Source organism: Lepus europaeus, chromosome 2, assembly GCF_033115175.1.
Source record: "Lepus europaeus isolate LE1 chromosome 2, mLepTim1.pri, whole genome shotgun sequence".
Taxonomy (NCBI): domain Eukaryota; kingdom Metazoa; phylum Chordata; class Mammalia; order Lagomorpha; family Leporidae; genus Lepus; species Lepus europaeus.
The window spans coordinates 79,434,494-79,460,205 of record NC_084828.1 but is presented as its reverse complement, the minus strand read 5'-3'; the positions used below and the strand labels follow the sequence as shown (position 1 = coordinate 79,460,205).

The following is a 25,712-nucleotide window of genomic DNA, read 5'->3' as shown; positions in this document are numbered from 1 at the left end:
CCGCTCTGAGAGGAAGGGAGGGTGGCAGGGGGAGGCAGGGGCCCCTTCAGCAGCCCCTACCGCAAATGCATGGTTAGATTCAGACTCAGAAACCCGATGCAGAGGGACTTGGCCACACTGCGTCTAACACAGGTGTGACTGCTGGTACCCATGAAAAGGACTTCACTGGTGTCATTGCAGCAATGGCCACGAGGGGGCAGCAGTCCAGGCCCCTGCCCTACAGAAGATGGAAATCCTTGGGAGGCGAGAGGACACCATTTCACAGAGGTAGGAGTCTAACTCTGAGACATGCTCAGGCCAGGGTGCATCTGTTAGAAAAGGAGACCAAAAGATACAGCAGTTCAGACTCCAGGGGCCGGCTGGGCTAAGTGGCAACCTCAGCTGCTCAAGAACGCCTCACTGCCCTTGGCCTGCGAGCCGGCCCCTGAAGCTGCAGCAGGCGCAGGCACCCGCCACACACACCAGGACGCCACGGCAACGCAACCCCAAAACCACCCTGAAGCCCTTTCCGTGCCCACCCCGGAGCTCCCGGCAGAGGGCGTCCTCTCCCTCCCTCCACCCCTACCCCTCTCCGGCTTCCTCTTTCCCAATGCACTGCCCATGAGCAAACCTCCAGGGAGAAGCTGTGGCTGCTGTGCAGGTGGAGCTGGAAGTGCGCTTTATGCCTGCTGACAGCTCACACCGGCAGAGCCATGAGCAGGCTGCAGCCGTCGTGGCGGTGACTCCACTGCGGTGTGATGTTAGCAACCAATTAGCAGAAGGCACAGCGAATCCTGCTGCACCAGGGAGCTGTGTTATTTTAAGCTTTCCAAGGTATAGAACTTTCCAAAAGCCAAGTATCGCTTGATCGGCTTATGGTTCAGTGATGCTGCCCAGATGACAGAACATCACTGGGATGGTTAGATTCAGACCCGGAAACCCGATGCAGGGGGACTTGGCCAGACTACCACAAATGTGACTGCAGGCACCCATGAGGACTTCACTCGTGTCACTGCAGCAATGGCCACGAGGGGGCAGCAGTCCAGGTTAACCCGTAGAGCATGGGGGCTAACACAGGCGCTGAACCGGCTCAGGGCAGGGCAGGAAAGCTCTCCCGGCTCAGCCTGGCAGTGCTGAGCCAACTCCGCCTGCCCCCAAGCGACGCATATGCAATGGCAGCCACAGTGCACTCTGCCAACCTGCAGCGTTTGACTCTGTCCAAATCACACAACACCCTGAAGAGAACCAGTGCTTTGTAAGCAAGGGAAGTGGCAAGGCTGAGCCATGCTGGCCGTGGCCGCCCCATCTAGCACACGCATCAGGAGGCGTGTCCGTGGGGCTCCTGTTACCAATGCGAGCAGCATGGGCTACTAACTGTCCCCTCTGGACGAACTTCACAGTGCACACAGAGCGCGCGCACACGTTTTCTCTCTCGGGCCTCAGTCAGGTCCAGAGATATGTGTGCATGCCCCAGGGCAGCTTGGGTACCAGGGGACCAGCAGCCTGGACTCCCATCTGGGCAGGAACCTTGCCACCCAGTCACTTAAGGGTGCCTCTCTTGTCTTTCCAGGTTTTCAATAGAGCTGTGACACAGTGAGAAGGCAGCTGCTCCTTGCTGTCCTATGCTCCCTCCCGGCCTGCAGGCTCACAGCTCCACGAGACACAGGGACAGAGCCTAAGGAAGCGCCGCAATGGCTGCTTGCCACTGTAAGGTCTCTTCCTCCTCTAGCGTTCTCGGGTTCTCTATGTTTGTCTAATCCTTTATCCAGTCCTCAAAGCCTGGACCACATATACGGTGTGAATGCAAACACGATTTAATTAAGACTTGGAGATTTAAGGACCAAACACACAGGTGCAAGAGAGCCGAGAGCTTCGTGCCTCCCTGTGTGGCCCGCCCCGGGGCCTCCACACAGCCGGCCGGCAGCTCCGTTAGGAGCCTTTCCCATCCCGGTTCCAAGCCATAGGCCGGGCAGGCAGAGCAAGCAAAGTCCAGAAAGATAAGGCAAAGGCGAGAAAAGCAGAGAAGGCAGGCTCCCCTAGGGCTGAGCGTCAAGGGGGCAGCCTCTTGTCCCCGCCATGAACACAGCAGGGTCACCCGGCACTCGGTGACACTGTATCTGTCTCCAGGGCCCCTTCCCGACTGCCAGTCTGTTGGGCCCATGAACATACAGACTTCCCACGGGTCTCCCTTGGGGGCCTGCCTCATCGTTGTTTTTCCCTCGGCCGACTTCTAATTTAGACCTGGCCAGAATCTGGGCTTGTCAGTCTCGGGTTAGCTCCATGAACTAGTAGTCTTCCAGTGTCGCGAAACCTGCCTGTGAATTTTGTGCCCCCCCTCGCCCCCCATGGGAGGCATTCTGCTCCAGATGAACCTTTCAAAGCCATGGTGCATTTCTGCTTTGAAAGGATGCCTTTCAGCTCTCCCACCCCCGGGGCCTGAAGGCTGTTGCAGGTTGAGGGCTGCTGGCTGCCCGCCCCTCACCTCCTCGTCCACACACACACACTCACCAGGGGCCCTTGAGAGTGGCGCTGGGCAGCTGCTATCCAACAGTGTCCAGTAGTTCAGATTAGAATATTCCCAGTGAGGTGTGTCGGGGCCAAAATGCTAGTGAGGCTCCCAGAGACACTTTCGTCTTGCACCTACGCTCCAGGGCCTTGGGGACCAGGGGGCACTGGAAGGCACAGGTGAGTCAGGATTTCGTTAATGTATGTAAAGCACCGGGTATACAGCAGGTGTCTGGCGACTGCGAGTCTGCTGGTTCCTTCTCGTCTTTGGATGCGTCCCGGTGCCCTACGCAGAAGTCTGCACACGGGGCCGGCCCCTGCCTGCTCAGTGTGTCCAGCAGACCTTGCCTCAAGTGGTCATTTGGGAACAACTCTGCAAGCACTGGTCACACTGGGGTGTCTGTAATTTAGAAGACCCGGCCCACTTTCCAAGTAACAGTAGCAGCACAAAGAGCACCCCAAGGCGGAGGCCATGGCTTTCCTAGCACCGTGTGCTTCCTGACACACTCCTCATGGCACCCCCACCTCACCCATGAAGAAGCTAAGTGATGTGCTGGGGTCGCAGTGCTGCTGAAGTGCAGGCTAAGGAGGCTGGCTCTGAACCCTTAACCACAACTCTACGTCGCAAAGAGTCACCTCCTCTCTTTCAGTGGTTTTCAGTACAGGGGCCACTTGAACCAGAATTCTCACAAAGTGACTTCAAGTCAAAGAACAAGTTCAGGGGCCAGCACTGTGGTGTAGCAGGTAAAGCCACCGACTGCGGCGCCAACATCCCATGTGGACGCTGGTTTGAGACCTGACTGCCCCATTTCCCATCCAGCTCCCTGTTAATGTGCTTGGGAAAGCAGCAGAGGATGGCCCAAGTGTTTGGAGCCCTGTACCCTCATGGGAGACCTGGAAGAAGCTCCTGGCTCCTGGCTTAAGCCTGGCTCAGTGCTGGCCATTGCAGCTATCTGGGGAATAAACCAGCAGGTGGAAGTGCTCCCTCTCTCTAGCTCGTTCAAATAAATAAATATTTTTTTAAAAAGGAATCACTGATGTATGCCTCAGTCTTACTACAAATACTGAACTGGATCCTTCCTTCCCCTCACACCTAAGGGGCCTGCAGGCTCTCCACAGCCTCTCAGCCATCTGTCCTCTGTCACTGTCACACCTGCAGGGATTTCAGGAAGCGATTTCATTGTCTGGAATAGTGTCACAGCCGAAGTTAGCATTCTAGTTAAGAAGTAATGTCTGGGTCCTGTATACATAGTCCTTACGCACTTAAACACAGGCTGTTCTCCAGCTTAAACTCACTTGGTGTTGGCGAGCCAGAGCTGTGGGTCAGATGGATCTGGACCGAAGTCCTGGAGACCCCAAGGGCTAGACTGTGCGTGTGGCCAGGTTGCTCAGTGCCCTCAGGGCTCTGGTGGCTCCAGGAGAGCTCACACACTCTCAGCACCCCTGTGGTGTCACACGTGTGCATCTGCTGCTCTCACTGGTGCACCAGTGAGACACCAGCTGTAGGGAACACACAGAGGCGCTGTGGCGTGGAAAAACGAGCAGCAGCTTTCCAACCTCCTACACCTGAACCCCAGCCTTGCCCGCCACCCCCAGCACTCACTAGTGTGACACCACCCCCAGCACAGGCCTCAGTGTGTCAAGTGCAGATGAGACTGTGCCCGGCCTGCAGCCCAGGCCACCGTAAAGATTAACCACGCGGACCCAGCACTGGCTCACAAACAGTGCGAGTGAGCGTCCTCGTCACTAGTCCTGGGCACCAGAAGGACTCAGAGCACAAGGGCAAAGTCCTTTGCCACCCAGTCTTAGAGCAAAGCACCTGGCATGGAGCCGGCAACCAAGCCACAGCTGTGCACGGGACACCAGGTGCAAACAGGAAATGGGACGTGTGAGTCCTGTGCTCCGTGAGCCCGCCGGGTGACACTCCTGCTGCTGGGCTGTGGGACGCAGGAGCAAAGGGCACATGTGAGCTGGGTAGGGGTGAGGCTGCACTGAAGGTGCCGTCTGTTGCCATGGAAACAGAACACTGTAAGGCTGGGGGGACTGATTTCAGGAACCCTAAGAACTAAGCCTATTCTCTCCCTGAGTTTCCCACAGCCCCCAGCGGTTCGCCAACACACAGGACACTTGTGTGCGCACGGGTCAGCACCACTCACTGCTGAAAAGCAAGATGCAAACCACATGGCTTCCAACTACTGCGTGACCCCAAACACAAAGTCCCCTACGAAGCCTGGTCCCTCGGGAACGAGACCCGGCAGGCGTGGCGGCCACAGCTACGGCTTCCCTTTGACAAATGCAGTGTTGCACAGGAGGCTGCCAGCTGCCAGCATTCGGCAGCGGCCCAGGACACCAATAACGATGATTAGACACCTCCAAGCTAATCAATGCCGCGGGAGTGACATCTCAGCTGACTCAGCTCCCACAGACTCACGCCGCACCTGTGCAGCTGGAGGGGTTTCTTTCCATTTTTAGCAAGGATAGCACTAACACCCATTGACACTGAAGTTTGGGTGTTACTTTAACAGAGTAATTTTTGGTGGAAAGCCTTCATTTCCTTAGAGATCACAGAACCGGGAAATTCCAAAAAGCCTTGACTATGGACCAAGAATGTAGCCTGAAAGAATGACCTACAATTTGTGACAAGGCAAAGCGTTCACAAGTGTGATCTGAGTGGGGGCTGCCTTTGAAATAATTGTATTCTTTTACCACAGACTCTACATTCGCTCTGACTTTAAGTCTGTCAACATAATGAAGACAAAGACACACACACACACACACACACTCATGGCACCCTTTGGAAATCCAAATCAGTGTGTCCTTGGGTTACTCAGCGAGCTTTCTGGGACAGAGGCCAACAAGTGCCTGGCTGCAGGGTGACTAACCTCCTCTGTGACCTGGAGGGTACTTCTTGTGTGCAGGACCAAGCTCTGGGCTGCAGACCTGCGACAAAATGGGAGCCAAAGGGGATTCCAAACATGTGTGGCCTGGCAGATGTTTCTCCAGACCAGATGCACTGGGGACAGCACCACACTGAGAGCTGATCCAGGGACAGCACACGCACGCCACACGAATTACAAAACTACAGAACTACCACAGGTCCTCCACGATTCATGGCAGTTGTCTCACCTGGGTTTCCAAGCTTTAACAGATGCCTGTTTTTAGCTTAGGGCAAGAATTCTTACTTATGGGAACAAAATTCTCTATGAACTCTGCCCCCTACAACACAGACACATGTACACACATGTGTGTGCACACACATGCATGCACACCCCTGAAATGGAAGCCCTCCAAAGTTGACACGTCAAAGATCCACAGCACAACCATACCATGCAAATTTGTGTTAAAATACTGAGAGTTTTGCTCATTTGAGCACCTTACGGGACCCCTAAGTGAGAACATTTGTGCAATAACTCACTAGGAAGACTTACCTAAGCAAGTAGTATGCTTTTGATCCACTGATGCAGCGTGCGTAGCTTGCTTCCCTCCTGGCCTTAGCTGCCCTGACTCAAGGTAATGACCCCTCTTTCCATTTTCACGGATCTTAACCTCCTCCCTCTTCCGTTCATATTTTAGCAATATCACTGTGTATGCCTTTTCAAACAGCACTGGGAAAGAGGCCAGGGATAAATGCATTTCGAATGCCAACCAAAAAAGTAAGCAAATGTTGCAATTATTTCTATTATTAAAAAAGAGAGTTTCAGGGCTGGTGCTGTGGCACAGCAGGTTAACGCCCTGGCCTGAAGCACTGGCACCCCATATGGGCACCGGTTCTAGTCCCGGCTGCTCCTCTTCCAACCTAGCTCTCTGCTGTGGCCTGGGAAAGCAGTGGAAGATGGCCCGGGTGCTTGGGCCCCTGCACTTACGTGGGAGACCTGTAAGAAGCTCCTGGCTCCTGGCTTCGGGTCGGCATAGTTCTGGCCGTTGCAGCCATCAGGGGAGTGAACCAGCGGATGGAAGACCTCTCTATCTCTACCTTTCTCTATAACTCTTTCAAATAAATTAAATAAATTTAAAAAAAAATAGTTTCTTTGATCTTATGGCACCCTTTAATCAAAACATGGTATTTAAGGGCCAGGCATTTGGTGTGGTGGTTAAGCCACTTAGGATGTCCCCATCATGTATGGGGTGCCTGGGTTCAATGCATGCCTCCCTCTCAATTCCAGCTTCTGGCTAATGTACTGAGATTTGCTTCCTAGGTAGCAGCAGGAGTCCCGAGGGTGTGTGCAGAGCTGGCCACCTCGCTTCCCTGGCCCTTTGTCAGCACCCTCCTCTCGGGAGAACGAGGGAAAAGAGGGGCGCTGTGCTCATGATGCCGGGGGTCAGGTTGCTGCTTCTGAAAAGGCTGCCCAGAAATCCTGTGTGCTCCGAGAGAGGTTGTGACGGCTCAAGCACTTGGGGCCCTGCCACCTGCATGGGAGACCAGGACTGAATTCCAGGCTCCTGGCTTCGGCGTGGCCCAGCCTCCCATGTTGCCGGTATCTGGGGAGCAAACCAGCAGATGCCAGATCTCTGTCTGCTTCAAACTAAGTAAAAAATATGTAAAAAGCAGTATTTCAGAGTTACCATGAACCAAGCTAAAACACACCAAGAGCAGTCCTGGGCTCACTGACTTCAGAAGACCTCAATTCCTTGATTTTTACCAAGAACCAGGAACAACAGTCCCTGAATGCAAACCTGTCACCTCTCCATGCCAGGGGAAAGAGCCCTGTGCTTAGCTCCGCATCACCAACGACTCACTACCTTTGTCTCTTCCCAGTGATCACGACTGCGGCTACAAAGCTCACCGCCAGGAGGTCAACGCAGACTTTCTCTTACAAGTGAAATGCAGTACAAACAGAAGAGATTAATAGCATCCTCCTTACAGGCCCACGTGATTCTCAAGAGCCTAGGACTTCTGTACGCTCATGGCCAAGACTTCACTTTCTAAACTCAGTTTCTTTGGCAGCCACGTGATACAGGAATTTATCCCAGGCCTCTTTCCAGTGCTGTTTGAAAAGGCATCCACAGTGACATTAATAAAATACGGAAGGAGGAGGGAGGAAGTTAAGATCTGTGAAAACGGAGAGAAGCGCCATCGCCTTGTGTCAGGGCAGCCAAGGCCAGGTCACATAAACCCTCAGAGATGCAGGCACCAACTGACGCAAGCAAGCACTGTACGCATAATACATTATTTATACCTCTTTTCAATTGTTCACACTGAGATGTAAACATCGACCGATCCAAAATACTTGGTGAAAAAACAAAAACACAATGCAAACTGAGCTTTTAAAAACAGCTGGTGATCCGGTTGCCCCTCTTCCAGGCCAGCTCTCTGCTGTGGCCCGGGAAGGCAGTGGAGGATGGCCCAAGTCCTTGGGCCCTGCACCCGCATGGGAGACCAGGAGAAGCACTTGGCTCCTGGCTTTGGATCAGCGCAGCGTGCCAGCCGTAGCAGCCATTTGGGGGGTGAACCAACGGAAGGAAGACCTTTCTCTCCGTCTTTCTCTCTCACTGTCTAACTCTGCCTATAAAAAAAAAAAAAAAAAAGAAAAGAAAAAAAACAAAACCAAAACCAAAACCAAAACCAGCTGGTGAGGAGTTCTCCAGTGCCTTGGGGCCAGCTGATCCAAATGGCACACGCTGTAACTCATCCGTTCCACATGGAGGAGCTCCTGAGCCAAACTGATCCGGGAGCTATGGAACACCAGCACAGCTAACTGGATGCGCCAGCTTCCAGGGTAACTACTGTTCACAAGCAAACTCCTCTTTACCCATTCCTTTAGAGAATCTTTCTAGATGGAACACTTCCCATGCCCAGCTCAGCAAGTAGAAATGCCAAATATAATTCCTGCGGTTTTGATGACTCAGGATGTTGCGACGCCTTGGGCTCCTCTCGGAGCACACAGGATTTCTGGGCGGCCTTTTCAGAAGCAGCAACCTGACCCCCGGCATCATGAGCACAGCGCCCCTCTTTTCCCTCGTTCTCCCGAGAGGAGGGTGCTGACAAAGGGCCAGGGAAGCGAGGTGGCCAGCTCTGCACACACCCTCGGGACTCCTGCTGCTACCTAGGAAGCAAATCTCAGCACCTTATGAATTCCTTGTTTGGACCCTTTTAAAACATCAACAACAAAAGAAAATCACTCCTGGAGATGATTTCTAAAACCAGGAGAGTTCCAGATTTTGCCAGTGAATCTAACTGTGCTTCCTATATTAATTCTTTATTATTATTATTATTATTTTTGACAGGCAGAGTGGACAGTGAGAGAGAGAGAAAGGTCTTCCTTTGCCGTTGGTTCACCCTCCAATGGCCGCTGCGGCCGGTGCACTGCGCTGATCCGAAGCCAGGAGCCAGGTGCTTCTCCTGGTCTCCCATGGGGTGCAGGGCCCAAACACTTGGGCCATCCTCCACTGCACTCCCAGGCCATAGCAGAGAGCTGGCCTGAAGAGGGGCAACTGGAAAAGAATCCGGCGCCCCGACCAGGACTAGAACCCGGTGTGCCAGCACCGCTAGGCAGAGAATTAGCCTATTGAGATGCGGCGCCGGCCCCTATATTAATTCTTAATTGCTTGAACAATCTTTTACAATGGTATCGAAAAATAAGTGAGTTCTTCCAGCTACTGGCTGCTTAACTCCCTAAGGCCATGAACAGGAGGTGCTAGGAAGGTCTCCTTCCGATTTTCTCAGGCCAGGCCAGAGCTTCTTCCGTGCAGAACCCAGTGCGCTGGAGGTCCACAAGAGGGTTCTAGGTGGTGCACAGCAGGGAATTCAATAACACTGAATCACAGTGACAAAGCATTCCCTCACAGTGTCTTTCAGCCTTTGCTTAAGCCACGGGAGAGTCTCGGCTTGGTGCTGGGTAGCATCTTACTCATTGCCACGAACAGCAGGCCTCTTAGATTCAGAGCCTGCAGAGGCACCAGCATCTAGCTAGAACTGGATAATTTTTTATGTTAGTCTTATTTGTGTTTATCTTTTATTTATGACAAACTGATACCGGTTACTGGTTTTCAACTTGGAATACGACTTGTTTCTTTTAAAATACTTTAAAATTTAACCAGTTATGTAAAAGTGTATGCGGTACTTAAGTGACTAAAGTCCGGGGAACAATGGCTCTAGTCTAGTGAGTCCAATTTTTTAAGCACCTTCAAAAGAAATGACAAACATGGTCTAGAAGGACACACGTCACTGTATTTGCAATATTTGTGATTTTCCAGGGATGAGCTCACCACAGCCTCCTCTTAGACAAGATTCAAGCAAAAATATAAAAGTAAAAGAGCCGATTCCATACCATCCTGGACTTTACAAGCTCTTGGTACCGTTATGTGTGCAAATAATCTGATATGTAGCAGAGTCATCTGTTGAAAACATAAACGTCCCAATTTCTGCAGCGTCTTTTTATTTGGTCTGTACTAGTGCCTCACAAAGGCAAACCCAGGTTGTGGCATGCCTGCCCAGTCCTCAGGGCAGGTTCCACACCCCCTTTTTTTTTTTTTGCATGAATGCTTCAGCAATGATTCAGGCGGCATCTGACTGTGCTTCCTGTTTCCGTCTGCAGAGACAGGCCTCCACCTCACGGCCAGGGATCCTTGGGGGCTGGGGGGAGCTTTCCCGGCAGGTCTTGCACGCTCACAGCATGCCATGTTAACTGAAGAAGTGGAGAGTAGGTGAGAAACGGAGTAGAGCGTCTCCTTCGCGGTGAACAACTTCTCCGTCACAGTGGCAGGCGGGAGGTCCTCGCTCCTCTCCCCGGGAGCCAAGGCAGCAGGTCTGGAGGGAGAGCTCAGACGTCGTAATCCGGAGCCTTGCCCTGGGCTTGCCTGAGCCAGATCTGTAGGGTAACAAATGCTCCCACGGTCACGTGAAAGAAAAGCTGCCAGAGGTTCCGCAGTTCATACAGATACATGTTGCACAGACAGATCAAGCCGAAAGTCAGAAACGACTTGACGTTCCGCCAGCTGGTGTAGTACACAAGTAGATAACACTGTTCGAAACAAAGAACGAAAGGTGATTAGGCTACAGGGAAACAGACAGCTGTTTCTAACAGAAAAGTAAAAACCAGCCAGAGAGTAAAACTCTGACAAGGGAGGAAGGGTATTTTTCATCTGGTGGTAACAGACCATATCTAAGACACCCAGTACACGGCTTGAAAGGGAACGAGATTCTTCCTTGTACGATGCCCACCTTTTCTGAAGGAAAGCACTTTGTATCCCATTTTAAATGGAGGCACAAGGGGTGACTCCCTTGCAAAAGGCTGGGCAACCGCTGAGGGCACAGGCGCCTGACTAAGCAGCGTTCCCGGGCCTGAGAAGGCCACGCGCGCCTGACCAAGGCTCACGCAGGCTGCTCAGGACAATGCAACTCACAGAACCTCAGGCTGCATGTCAATGACATCCACAAAATCGTACTAGTCCCCACGGGGTGCAAGGAACGCGGCGAGCAAAGCCCGAGGGAGCTTGTGAGGGAGAATCCATCCAGTGAAGGCGGCCAGAAGCCCTCAACCGGCTGCTGCGAGAACAAAGCGCTCACGCACACACAGCTTACGTTCCAGCGGGAGAGATTATAAACGGACTTTAAATCCAGCATCTAAACAGTCACATCATGGGAAAGTCAAAGCAAGGAGGAGAGTGAGCGAGATGAGATGGTCGAGGGCTCCCTGGCATGCACCCTCGCTGCCTGTGTTTTCTCCACAACACACTGCACACACACGTGGACGACACGCCCATGCTGCTGTCCTGCAGGGCCTTCCAAGGAGATCTAAGCTTCATTCGGGTGACATTTTTACTGCTTCACTCATTTATCTCCAGTGCTCAGGACAGGACTCGGGACACAACGAGTGCTCCGTGATGAGAGACGGAGCTTTTTCTAGAGCGTGTCTCAGCGTCACAGCCTGGTAACGGAGGGTTCATGTGATCACAGAGTCCTAAGAAGGGGGCACGGGTCGGTGTCAAATTGTATCCAGGCTTCACAAAGGGAATGATGCTAGTGTTCTGTTAAGTGCGTTTAGTTCTTACACAAATGAGGACTTCGCTTATTTAAAAAGAAGACTGCTAGCCAAGCAAAATGAACCATAAGATTTTATCTGAATGACTTTCGCTGAAGAAGGCTGAAAAGTAAAAAAAAAAAAAAACAAAAAAACAAAGAATACCTTTTCCTTTGAAATTTTAATTCAGAAAAAATTACAAAAACAGTAGAGTTCCTGCATTCTCTTCACCTTGTTCCCCTTGGTGTGATCCTCTTACATAACTGTAGTGAGATCGCCAGAAATGAGCACTGACCCAAGTTTTATTTGCATTTTGCCCGTTGTCCCATAAGGGTCTCTTTTCTGATCCAGAATCCAATCCAGAATACTTGCATTTGGTGGTCAAGTCTCATCCAATCTGTAACAGTCCCTCAGTTTTTTTTTTTCCCCACAACCTTGATAGTCTTGAAAAATATTAGTTATATTGCAGCATGTTCCTCAATTTGGGTGTGTCTGGTGTTTTCTGAGGAGTACAACCAAGGTGACAGGGAATGCGTCTCATTACTAGTGCTATTCACCTTGATCACTTGGTAAAGCCGTGTCTGCCCTGTGAAGTCACCATTATTCCCTCTGTGACTATGAGCATCTTGTAAATGGGCGGGAGGGAAGGGAGGGATGAGATTTAGGCAAACACCTCACTATATTTTTGCCCAGTAATTTTAGTATCGATTGATGTCCTTTTGACTACAATAATTACTAGTATTGATTTTGCATTTCCATCTATTTATTAATTGGAATTTTACTGTAAAGAGGAGCTAGCAGGGGCTGGTGCTGTGGAATAGTAGGTTAAGTCTCTGCCTGTGGTGCTGGCATCTCAAATGGGCGCTGATTCGAGTTCTGGCTGCTCCACTTCCAATCTAGCTCTCTGCTAATAGCCTGGGAAAGCCGTAGAAAACGGCTCAATTGCTTGGGCCCTTGCACCCATGTGGGAGTCCCAGAGGAAGCTCCTGGCTCCTGGCTTGGGATTGGCCCAGCTCCAGCTGTTGCAGCCATTTGAGGAATAAACCAGTGGATAGAAGACCTCTCTCTGTGTCTTGCCCTCTCTCTGTCTATAACTTTGCCTCTCAAATAAATCTTATTTAAAAAAGAACTAGCTTTTCTGATATTAAAAAATTGATATTTAATTCATGGTTTTGAAAGTTTTTTTTAAATTAACAGTCTTACCCCAAAGATTACTTATTAATTACAAAGAATTATATAACTGCACTGGAGAGATCTGAGAGACATCACTTTAACCAAATGATCAAACCAGGTTACTACATGTTTTCTGAGTGATGTAAGGGGGCACACACATACTCCACTACACAGTACTGTTATCAAAATCTTTAACCTGGATCTAATCATGATCAAGGCAAAACCATACTGTGGGTCATGCGGTAAGGGACATGCAGAACTCCTGAAAGATTTCCATGTAGTGAAAGATCAAAACAAAATGACAACAAAACAGCTGGGAGACTGTAGTACAGAGAAAAGATATACCTCAACCAAACTGCATACTCCTAGATCAGGGGAAACTAGCAGTAAAGAACACTTTGCAGACAACAGAAGTAATGTGAATATGACTTGTACATTAAATAATATATGCATCAATGTTAAATGTCTTGAATGTGATACTTCAAGGTTATACAGACAGATGTCTGTGTTCTTGGTATTTGGAGGTAAAATTTTATGATGTCCCCACTTTCTGTTTCTGTAGATACAGAGGACACATTTTCCTTATGCTTCCTGCTATGTCCAATCGAACACCCTGGATGTGACATAGAACGAGTGCAGAAGACTGCGTGGTGGAGAGAGGAGGCGGACAAGCTGAGGACCCGGAGACCCAAGGAACATCACAGTGCTGACTTCTCCAGGCTTCCTCTGTGCCTCATACATCCTGATGTGGAGCTGAAGAAACTGGCAACTAGAAATGCCAAGGGATGCAGAACTCCCCTGCTCCCCTAAAAAGGGAAAAACTCAGAAGATCAACAAAGATGAACCTCAGCAAGGCAGAAACTTTTAATCAACAACCATACCCCAGCCAAACATCATCCTATCCACAACCACATCATCAATGGCGAGTGTGGGACCAGGACACTGAAAAGAGGCATCCCACACCCCGCCTCACGTGGCTTCAGAACAGGCAAGCAGGGAGGCAGGATTTTCCTTCTCACTGGATGGGAACCCGCCCCGCCCACTCCCTCCCTCTGTGACGTCAGTAGAGATCATGTCCGGTGCGGACATCTATCTCCGAACATCAGCAACAAGGCAACAGATTTCTCCCCAGCAACAAGACAGTGGATTTCCCATCAGATCCTGCAGAGGTCAGAAACAAGTGGAAGATCTCTTGAGTGCTAAAAGAAAAGAGCTATCAAGCCAGAATCTGATATCCAACAAGAACATCCTTTAGGAACAAAAGGGACAATAAAAAACATTCTCAGACAAGAGAAGGCTGAGGGAATTTGCTGCCAACAGATGCGTTATGGTTTGGACATCAGTTTGGGTGTTCCAGAAAGGTCCATGTGTAGGACATGGCCCGCACAGTCTTACGTTAATGGTCCAAAGAGGGTGGAAACTTGATCCAATTATGGTGTTTAGAAGTGGGGCCTCTGAAGTGATCCTATTGGACCAGGTTGTTGGGCAGACTGAATCGCGGTGACTACAAAAAGACAGACACAGCCAGATACGTGTTCTCTCCAGCCATGTGATACCTGGGGACAGCACCAGCAAGAATGCCATCACCAGATGCCAAACCAACAGGGACACCTGATCTTGGCCTGTGAAATCTCCAAAACCATGAGCCAAAGTGAACCTCCTTCCCTCCTAAGCAGCTTGTCTTCAGTATTTTGTTGCAGTCATAAAAAGCTGACTACCATAGAATAGCTAAAGGAAGCCCTCTAGACACTAAGGAAACAATAAAATGAAGAACCCTTGGAACACTGAGAACGAAAGGACATGGCAAGCAAAAATATGTTTAGGTGTGATAGTCTTTCCTTTTCCTTTTGAATTTCTCAATTTTGTCAAATGGTTGAAGCAAAAATTGCTATAAGATTGTCTTATGTGGCTTCAAAATATGTGTAGATGAAATATTTAAGGCAATTGTGAATAGGTGAAGGCAAAATGACATCTATGGAGGTAAAGTGTCTGCCTTTCATAAGAACTGATAAATGATGACACAAGGATACTGATAGGTAACCACCTAAAAAGCTATAGAGATGCTCTCCAGACATGACAGGCAAGTTGAAATACAATTCTAAGCAAAATGTTTAAGTAATCCACACATGGAAAGACAGGAAAAAAAAAACAGAAAAACAAAAGGCAAACCCTAACATCCATAATTATTTCAAATGTCATTGGCCTGAATACAGCAATCAAAACACAGATATGGGCAGAATAGGTTAAAACCATGAACCAACTCTGCTAACACACACACACTGTAAATGTCATAACTCACTTTAAGTGCTACAGCAAGTCAAAAGTAAGAGAATGGAATAAGATATATCACAATGTGTTAATCAAAATAAAGCATGGTATGTTAATATCAAAAAGTAGAAAAACATTTCAAAGCAAAGAAAATAACCAGAGACAGAGAGGGACATTATACAATGACAAATGGATCGATCCACCAAGATGATGCAGCAATCCTAAATGAGTAGGAACCAACAACTTAGCTGAAAAACATGTGTAGCAGAAGTGGAACTGAAATGAGAAACAGAAAAATCTACAATTCAATACTCTTCTCTCAATAAGATCAGAAAATCAATAAAATTAAAAACAATAGGAAAAAAAATCTATGAAACCAAGAGCTGGTTCTTTGCAAAGATCAATGAAATTAGCAAGTAAGACTGACAACAGAAAAAAAAAAAAACAACAACAACAAAAACCAGAAATGACCAGTATCATAAAGGAAGCAGGGTATCACTACAGACTGTGTAGACATCAAAAGGGTGGTGAGAGAACACTACAACCAACTGAAACAGATCACTACCTCAGAAACCACAGCTTTTATAATTCACCCAATGTGACACAGATAATTTGGACAGCCCCATAACCACTAAGGAAATTAAATTTAAGACTTAATACAAAGCTACAGTAATTAAGATTGTGGGAGGCTGGCGCTGTGCTGCAGTGGGTTACAGCCCCAGCCTGCAGCACTGGCATCCCATATGGGTGCTGGTTCGAATCCCGGCTGCTCCTCTTCTGATCCAGCTCCCTGCTAACGTGCTTGGGAAAAGAATCAGATGATGGACCAAGTGCTTGGGTCCCTACACCCACATGGGAGACTGGGAATAAGCTCCTGGCTTCGGATTGGCTCAGCTCTTGCTGTTGTGGATATCTGGGGAGTGAACCAGCAGATGGAAGACCTCTCTCTGTCTCTACCTCTCTCTGTAACTCTGTCTTTCAAATAAAAAAAAAAAAAAGACTGTGGTTCTTGTGAAGGGATAGACATTCAATCAATGGAACAGAATACAGAATCACTGAACAGTACCACATAAATGTGCCCATTCAGATTTTTGGCAAAGGTGTGAAAGCAATTAAATGGAGGAAAAAATAGCCATTTCAACAAATAGTGCCATTTGTAGGCAAAAAACAAACAAACAAAAACCTAAGAGAACTAAATCTCTCATATTATATAAAAATTAAATCAAAATGGATCATGAGCATAAATGTAAAACCTAAAATGACAAAACCTCTCTGGCCTTGGAAATGTGAGTACTAGTCTCTGGCATCCAAGTACAAAAATCTCTCATCTGTAAGTCTCACATCTCCTGTCTCCCATCCTCATGAGGCTTCTTTCTCAAGTGCTATTTTTTCCCCTCACTGCCATTACCATAGTTTAGGCCCTCAGTACTCTCTGCCCATAGTAACAGAATCATCTCCCAGTGAAGTTTCTTGAGTCCAATCTCTGCTGGATTAAGCACCCTAAAATATTGCTTTTGCTGTATTCAAAGACGTTCCCCCAAGGTACAAAACCACTAGCCTAGAGCCTAGAAGATGGATGATTGGTCATGCAGAAAATCTAGAAGTAGCCTTATTGCCATAAGGCAGGTGGTGTCCCCCCACTGAAGCCCAGGCACAGAGAGAAGGTTAACACTGGGACAGGTTAAGTCACCATCTGAGATGCCCAAAGCTGCACTTTCGGTACAGCTCCCTGCTGGTGCACCTGGGAAACAGCAGTACGTAAGTTCCCACCACCCATGCAGGAGACCCAGAAGGAGTTCCTGGCTCCTGGCCTTGTCCTGGCCCAGTCCTGGCTACCATGGCCATTTGGGGAGTCAATCAGTGGACAGAGATCAATATTTTCTCTTTTTCTCCTCTCTCCCTCTCTTCTCCCTCTCCCTTCTTCTCCCCTCCCCAATCTCCTCTCTCTCTCTCTCTGCCTTATAAATAAATAAATCTTTTAAAAAACTGCAACAACAACAATAAAAAGGTTAACATCAAGTTCCCTGAGATCTATGTCTACTCAAAATGGAGATATAGGCCACAAAGTTAACAGAGGCTCACGTTACAAGAAAGGCAAAGAACTCAGACATTATTCTTCTTATTTAAAAAGTACAAGCAGGGTGAGTGCTCTGGTACAGCAAATTAAGGTGGTGTTTGGCTGTCTGCATCCCATACTGGTCTGATGGCTGGAGTCCCAGCTACTCTGGTCCCAATGCAGCATCCAAATAACGCACCCAGGAAGCAGATGATGGCTAAGGTGCCTGGGCCCCTGCCACCCATATGGGAGACTTAGATGGAGTTCTGGGCTCCTGCCTTCAGCCTGTTGTGGGCACTTGGGGAATGAACCAGTGGATGGACGATCTCTGCCTTTCTGTTTCTCCCTCTGTGTGTCACTCTGCTTTTCAAACAAATATATACATCTTTTAAATGTACAAGTAATTATTAAAATTGATACCTGAAACAATAAACAATAAGGAAGTATTCTTACAAATGGGAGAACACCTACCTGGTAAAGGCAGGCTGCTGTTCCAAGGAAAAATGCAATGATGTAATTAAAATCCTCACCATCACTCTGTAAAAACAAAAATAAAAGCTGACTTTTTTCTTAGTGGATATCTATTTTCAAAACAATTCATAAGGATTGGCTATGACAATGTTTATGCATTCAAAATGTCTACAAAGCAGTACATAAAAATTCTCAAGTCCTAAAACAGAAACAAAAGTATATCATTTGACCCAAGAAATATGAGGCAAAGGAAGACTACAAGTGCTCCTCTATGTTGGTTTCATTTCACCGAAGATGAAAACCACTGAGGAAATGTCTTCAAAGTCATGTAAAGCCTCTCTCCTGCTAAAGAAAACACATAAAGACGCATGACCACCAGTGGCCAACCAAGTTATTCGTGTTCACTGGGGTCACTTATGTCAAATAAACATGGAAAACCTTCACTACCTAGCAAGCACACGATTGCAGTATCCAATAAGTATGATTAATTTGGGGCCAGTGTTAAGGCATAGCAGGTTAAGCCACTGTCTGACCACAGCATCCCATATGGGTGCTGGTTGGGGTTCCGGTTGCTCCACTTCCAATTTAGTTCCCTGCTAATGTGCCTGGGAAAGCAGAAGAAGATGGCCCAAGTATTTGGGCCCCTACACTTACATGAGAGAAAGGGAAGACGCTCCTGGCTCCTAGCTTCAGCCTGGCTCAGCACTGGCTATAGCAGCACGTGGAAGCTTTCTCTCTGTCTATAACTATGCCTTTCAATATATCTTTTTTTTTTTAAAAAAAGTATGAATAATTTGACACAATTTTGGGAAAAAAAAAAAAACCTGACAACTAAAAAGCTACTGTCCACTAGAGTGTGCTAAATGCATGCTATGCTAAAGAAATAGCCCACCCAGAGGGAAAACAGATGGTGAGCAGAATATTTCTCTGAAAACTAACAGACACATGTAACAACCCATGCTTTCCTACTCCCTTTCAGTTTCTGTTAAATATCTACATTCATCAACTTCTTCTAAGGTATTCAGGAAGTAGAACATAAAGTTCAGGCAGGAGTATTACATTTTTTACTGCCAGGTATGAACATTAAATTTGGTCCTTATCTTAGAAAAAAAAATCTTTTACACAATGAAAACTTCTACAAGACACATGAGTATTATCCATGAAAAGTTCTTAAAACAGCACAACAAGAATTTCCCCTTTGCACTGTTATTGGGCAGCAGAACTGACTGTATAGAAGGCAGAAGTGGAGTGGCTTATTGCAATGAGAAGGATTTAAAGCAGGAACCATCAGCTGGCTGGCTGCCCAGAGCAGTTATACTCCAGAGGCAGGCAAGGTCAACATGCAATATTCCCACTTTAACAACTCTAAGACTTTACATAAGTTAGGCTTGATTATTTGCTGTAGTCCTTTATTTTTAAAATGACCCATTTTTTCTGATTATAAAAGTTCATGTCCATTGTAGAGAATTTGTAAAATATAAATTATACAAAGAAGAAATTCATATAAGCCATAAATACCATAACTCTGAGAACTAGGGCTTTTTCATGTATTTCTTTCTGGTGCTTATGTGTGAGTGTGTACATTTTTAAGAAATTGAATGATACTGTTATATACTGCTGTTTAGTACTTTACATACTATCATAAATACTTCTGCAAGACAATAAATATTCCTCAACCACAGAATCTATAATGACTGTATAACTACCTCACAATTTAATTAATGTCCTACAATTGGACATTCTATTTTTTCTAAATTTGCACTATCATTTTATAACTTTCTCCATTGCTTCTGGAACACTTGAGTGCACATTTCTAAAGTCAGCCAGTCCTGGGTTCATGTCTTTACTTATAAGCTATATGATTTTACACCACTTATTTAACTATAATTTCTTCTACTGTAAAAAAAGTTGTCGAGATTAAATGAAATAACATTTATTTGCACATACATATGAGGGGACTTGAAAAAATCTGTGGAAACTGGAACACTCTAGATTTCCCACATGGGTGGCAGGAATCCAACTACTTGAACCATCACTGCTGCCTCCCAGGGTCGGCATCAAAGATGAAAATATGAAGGGGGAGTGGAAGAAGAAAGCTGGAATTGGGAGCCAGAGACAAGAACTGAACCCAGGTGCCCTGATGTGGGATGCAGGCATCCCAACAGGCGACTTCATCAATAGACGAAGCATCCACCTTGCCACAAACCTTTCCAAGTACCCTTTCAGAACAGTACACGATAAGTACACACACACGCCCTACTTTCTCCCTGGGGTTGTTGTCTGTATCACTCATCTGATGCGCTGCCCTCAGTGTTGCCAAATCCCCTAATATACTTATCTTCTTAACTGTCTTCTTAACTAGATGCTAATCTTTCTTTCTGTGAAAGACACACACACACACACACACATACAGGGTAGGGGGAGGAGAGACACAGAGAGCTCCCACCCACGGGTTCACTTCCTAAATGCCCACAATGGGGCCATTGCCAAAGCTGGGACAAGGAATGCACTGATCTCCCACATGGGTGGCAAAAATCCAATTACTTGAGCCATTCCCTTGCCTCCCAGGGTCTACAGGAGTAGGAAGCTGGAGTTAGGAGCCAGAGCCAGGAATCAAACCCAGGAACTCTGATATATAATATAGATGCATTAACTAATAGGCTAAATGCCTACTCTCAGATTCTATTCATTCTCAAAGGCAGAAAAATAAAGTTTAGTATTTGCATGAAATAGTGCACATAATAGGAATTCAACAAACATATGCCAAATTGAGTTGAACTTGAAAAAATTTTAATTCTACTCAATAAAGAAAGGATTGTTCATAAACATATTCTTCCATTCAATAAATATTCCTTAAGTACTTATAAACCTAGTACTGTGTACACTAGACCCAGGCCAGAAAACAAAGTCCACACCAATGCAAATTGTTCACTTGCTAATTAAGAAGGAAGATACTAAATCAACACTTCCCATCAAAGTAATGACTGATGGGATGGGTATGTGTCTAGGGGAGCTCACTGGAGAGGCGTGCACAGCTCTGTCTGGATTAAAAAGGAGAACAAGGGAGGTTTTCTTTAGGAAGGTTTAACCTGGCTCTTGAAGACAACAGGTTAATAAGGCAGCAGAGAACTGCAGGCAAGTGGAGTAGCACTTACAGTCTCAATGAGGGAGGAGGTTAGGACGGCTTCCAATACTGTCTACTCTGTAAATAATACAAATGAAAAACAAAGGCCATGCAGCCACCAAGAAGAATGGATTCAGGGCCAGCATTGTGGCGTAGCAGGTAAAGCTGCTGCTTAGAATGCCAGCATCTCACATGGGTGCCGGCTCGAGTTCCAGCTGCTCCACTTCCAATCCAGTTCCCTGCTAATGAGCCTGGGAAAGCAGTGCAGAATAGCCCAAGTGCTTAGGCCCCCTCACCCATGTAGGAAATCCGGAAGAAGCTTCTGGCTCCTAGCTTTGGATTGGCACAGCTCCAGCCATTGTGGTCATTTGGGGAATGAATCAGTAGATAGAAGATCTCTCTCTCTTTCTCCTTTCTTTCTGTAACTCTGCCTTTCAAATAAATAAATAAATCTTTAAAAAAATTAAAAAGAATGGATTACACCTGTAAGTGCTGATATGAAATGACCTCTGACATACGGTGTGGTGAAAAAAAGATTAAAATCAGTAAAAAGGGCATACTACCATTTGTGAACAATATTTAAAAAGAATAACTGCATAAGTAAATACATACATACAAACATGCTACCACATGCACATAATGTCTCTAGATGGATATGCCAGTGGTTGAGTCTGAGAGGGAGAAATGGGAAAAGAACAACTTTTTTTTCTGAAAATTACATATCGACTTTTGTAAGCTCCGAAATACACTGTGTGCATACTTCACCGTGTATATGTACGCACGCACAGGCATTAACTTGTTAAAAGACCACTGTGAAACCAACCAAGGAGAAGCGGCAGGGCTACGAGACTACAAAGTAAAGGGAAAGAAGACTGGAGAACGCCACTATTCAAAGGACAGATGGAAGAAGAAAGTTTATCAAATACATCAAGGAATAGGAAGACAAAGAAGAAAACAAAAGAGAGAGAATGGTTTCATGAAAATGAAGGGATGAGAGCTGGTCAAGAAGAATCAATACATTAAACTACTAGTGTCGATTTATTATTATTTTTGCTTCTAAGTTTTCTAAAATAGACATTAGTTCTGAAATAAAGAGCTATTTTGAAAAGGAAGAGGAGAACGGTATGTGAGATGAGGAACAAAGGACATGTAAATGTAAGAAAGACTGCAGAATCTGGTAAGCAGAAAGATCCCGGTGTGTCAGAGTTATGGGGGCAGACTAAGAAAAGAGAGGAAAATGGAGAGGGGACAACAAACACAGTCCACCCTTGCAAAAAATTAGAATAGAGGGGCCAATGCTATGGCATAGTAGCATACTTGTGGTGCCAGCATCACATGTGGGCACTGGTGCGTGTCCTGGATGCCCACTTCCTATACAGCTTTCTTCTATGGCCTGGGAAAGCAGAAGATGGCCCAATTGCTTGGGCTCTTGCACCTGCATGGAAGAACTAGAAGAAGCTCCTGGCTTCTGGCTTTGGATCGGCCCAGCTCTGGCTGTTGCAGCCATTTAGGGAGTCAATCAGAGGATGGGAGACCTCTCTCTGTCTCTCCCTTTTCTCTGTCTGGAACTCTAACTCTTGATTAATAATTTTTTTAAAAAAAATTAGAAGATGGCCGGCGCCGCGGCTCAATAGGCTAATCCTCCGCCTAGCGGCACCGGCACACCGGGTTCTAGTCCCGGTCGGGGCACCGGATTCTGTCCCGGTTGCCCCTCTTCCAGGCCAGCTCTCTGCTATGGCCAGGGAGTGCAGTGGAGGATGGCCCAAGTACTTGGGCCCTGCACCCCATGGGAGACCAGGAGAAGCACCTGGCTCCTGTCATCGGATCAGCGCGGTGCACCGGCCGCAGCGCACCGGCTGCGGCAGCCATTGGAGGGTGAACCAACCGCAAAGGAAGACCTCCCTCTCTGTCTCTCTCTCTCACTGTCCACTCTGCCTGTCAAAAAAATAAATAAAATTTAAAAAAAATTAGAAGATAACACACATCAAGAGGCTTTTTAGTTTTCTTTTGTTGTTTCTTTGTTAAAGAACAGCAGGTCTGAAGGGAGTCAGTGGAGAGGAGGCAGACGAAACATGGGTGAGGACACAACCAGAGTTAGGATGGCGCAGAGCCTGGGAAGAGAGGCAAGGAGGAAAGGAAGATGTTGGCAGAGGATGGCTCAGAGGAAAGGAGTTCAGGTAAAAATTTGCAAATCATCACTATTCACCTTTGGAAGATGCTAGGGTATCCACATATTACTTAGAAAACTAACAAAGCTAAGGACTATTTTTAAAAGGTAAGAATGAAAGTAAACAGAGGCTTCACATAATAGTCGTAAATGAATTAGGAAAAAACTATTGAAATACCTATAATAATTCAGAAATATTACCAATGCTAAGTATAAAAATGATGCAAAGTAGGAGCAGGTGTTATAGCGCAGCAACTTAAGCTGCCTGCAGTGCCGGCATCCAGTTTGGGCAGTGGTTCAAGTCCTGGCTGCTGCACTTCTGATCCAGCTCTCTGCTAACACAACTGGGAAGGCAATGAAATGGTTCAAGCGCTTGGGCCCCTTCCACCCACATGGGACACCTGGATTGAGTTCTAGGCTCCTGGTTTCAGCCTGGCCCAGCCTCGGCCATTGCAGTCATTTGAGGAGTGAACCAGCAGATGGAAGATCTCTTTCTCTCTCTCCTCCCACACTGTAACTCTGCCTTTCAAATAACTAAATAAAAATTTTTTTAAAGAAGACAAAAAATCAAATGGATATGATACAGATACATGTAATATGTGTATATATAAATACAAACTCACGCATGGATTTAAAAATGTTTTTGTACCAAAATAAATTTATTTTTTAATTCCATTTTTCCGTAGACAACTTAAAGTACCCTTGTATGTATCTCAGAGGAAATCTGGAGATGATTTTTATTTTCTTCTTTATATAATCTTCCTTCAAAATTTTTTAAAAAGATTTATTTATTTATTTGAAAGGGAGTTAGGAAGAGAGGGAGAGAGGGAAAGAGAGAGAGAGAGAAAATCTTCCAGAATCTTCCAGCTGCTGGTTCATTCTCCACATGGCTGCAATAGCCAGAACTGGGCTGATTCGAAGCCAGGAGTCAGGAGCTTCCTCTGGGTCTCCCATGTGGGTGCAGGGGCCCAAGCATTTGGACCATCTTCCACTGCTTTCCCAGGAGCATGAGCAGGGAGCTTGAGCAGAAGCGGAGCAGCCAGGACTCGAACGAGTGCCATATAGGATGCTGGCACTGCAGGCAGCAGTTTCACTTGCGAGCCACAGTGCAAGCCCCTCTTCAATTCTTTAATAGTGAAAAAGTACAGAGTACTATAGCTTAGCCCAGATATTATGATACTAAATAAATCAAAAATTTCTCTTGAGCTTTAACAAATATGTAATTTCTTTAAAAGATATTAACAAGTCAGTGAAAACACAGAAGACAAGAAATAAAAGCAAGCTGATTACTTCTGCTTTGAAGTAGCTATTCCAAACAATTCTAGAATCAGAGACTCTGAGGATGTTGGTGCTGAAGTAGCCCTGGGGTTTACATAGTCTAAAGCCTTCCTCTTGCAGAACAGGGAGATGAGTCTAAGAAGGCAAAGGCAAACTATCTAAGGTCATAAAGTTGTCACTGGCAGATGGGCCCAGCTATCCTGACTTCCAGGCCAGCATTTCTACTGCTGTATCAGAAGATTTAATTTTTTTCTAATGCACCATACGCAAATTACTTCTAGGTTGGCTTCAGCCTAATTAGTATCATTGTTTCAAGGTTGATCTTTAATGGAACACATGCAATAAGAGCCAGCGTGATAAAAGCTTATCAATTCAAGAGGTGTCAACTCATAATAAACATCTCTAAACTCAGAATAAAGGTAGGAAGCGAGTGAAAATAATCTAATTTACACATTACTGTGAATGCCAAATCAAATTTATCAACTTAAAAAACACTACATCCATCCTAAACCTCCCCAGTGTGAACTTAGATACCAAAGAAAAACTAAAGTGCTTCGTATTTTAATAAATCCCTCACTATCACACTAAGAGGCAGTTTTTAATCTGAAAGAAACAAACGCACTGAATCTTCAAATAAGTGTGCCTCAAGCACAAAGTCATATACCAGAAGATAAATCCTGCAACCATTTTTAGCATTTGCAAAGAGTACTTAGTACTCTTGGCCTGAAAAAGATAAACTTTAAATTCATATCTATATAGTACCAATACCTGGGAAATACATTATGTATTTCCAGCTAGATCTAAAAGTGGGATTCCCAAAGCCTTTGCTCTTAAACCAAGTGTCAGCCTTAGGGAAACACTGTGGCCACTTAGTCCGGGTACTGCCTTTTCTCCCAGATCACTACTGTGATCTGAACTAACGCCACTGTGGGTAACCTCAGCACAGATACGGGCTCACGCACTCATCTCTGCAGCTGCCCCCTATGGAAGAGCTACATTTACTGACCCAAAGTTACCTACAGTGACTCAAGAGATTATTCTGAACACAAAACACGACAACAAACCAGGGACAAGGCTAAGAGTACGTCTTAAGTCCAGGGGCTTTAATGAAAATAAAAAGATCTTTCCTCCAATACACAAGCCATGAACAATAAGAAACCAGACAGTGAGAAACCTTAGGCCAACACTTTTATATATATTTCTGTCAGGTTAAATTGGACTAAGGACAGACTTGTGAGTCTAGTTCAGACCAGTAAACCCACTTTGTTTAAAACTCTCAATTTTTCATGGTGCCCATTTGCATACTCATATTTTCTCTCCTTTTGGTCACCTGTCATCCACTTCATCTTTTAGGACATGGAATTGTTAGAAGGCAGATACTTCTGACTATATAGCATTTTCTCATTTATCCTCATAACAAGACAAGGAAAAATATTTCCAAGCACTGATCTTATCAAAACATTTTTCTCTATGCAGATATAAAATCCCCAGTAACTGGAACAGTAAGAATCTCAGTGATTCTCACTTAGGTGACAGGATCAAAATTTGCCGGAAAATCTTAAAACTACCTGCGGGTTGACAAACTACTTGAGAATATATTTTCCCCAGCTTTGCCCTTTGTTGATACCTTATTCCTGTCTCTGAGAATCACTGTTTGGGTGGCCTCACTACTGATGAGTGTATGTGAAGGATTCATATGTCCCAAGGGTTAAAACAGAATGAAGATTTTCG

The 25,712-nt window shown here is 46.3% G+C and overlaps 1 protein-coding gene across 2 annotated transcripts in view; it reads right to left on the bottom strand.

Moving 5' to 3' along the window:
• Nucleotides 1–9,436: 9,436 nt before the first annotated feature.
• The window catches only part of SEC22A (SEC22 homolog A, vesicle trafficking protein), a 61,548-nt gene continuing 45,272 nt past the window's right edge, over nucleotides 9,437–25,712 (bottom strand). Inside the window, exons 6-7 of one of the 2 annotated variants that reach the window (XM_062208906.1) lie at nucleotides 17,413–17,478; nucleotides 9,439–10,445 (exon numbers count right to left, since the gene is read on the bottom strand). In XM_062208906.1, coding sequence (XP_062064890.1) covers nucleotides 10,245–10,445; nucleotides 17,413–17,478 — 267 coding nt within the window. In that variant the 3' untranslated portion in view covers nucleotides 9,439–10,244. Of the gene's footprint in view, nucleotides 10,446–17,412; nucleotides 17,479–25,712 lie in introns of both variants that reach the window. The other variant, XM_062208915.1, reaches the window with a different exon arrangement.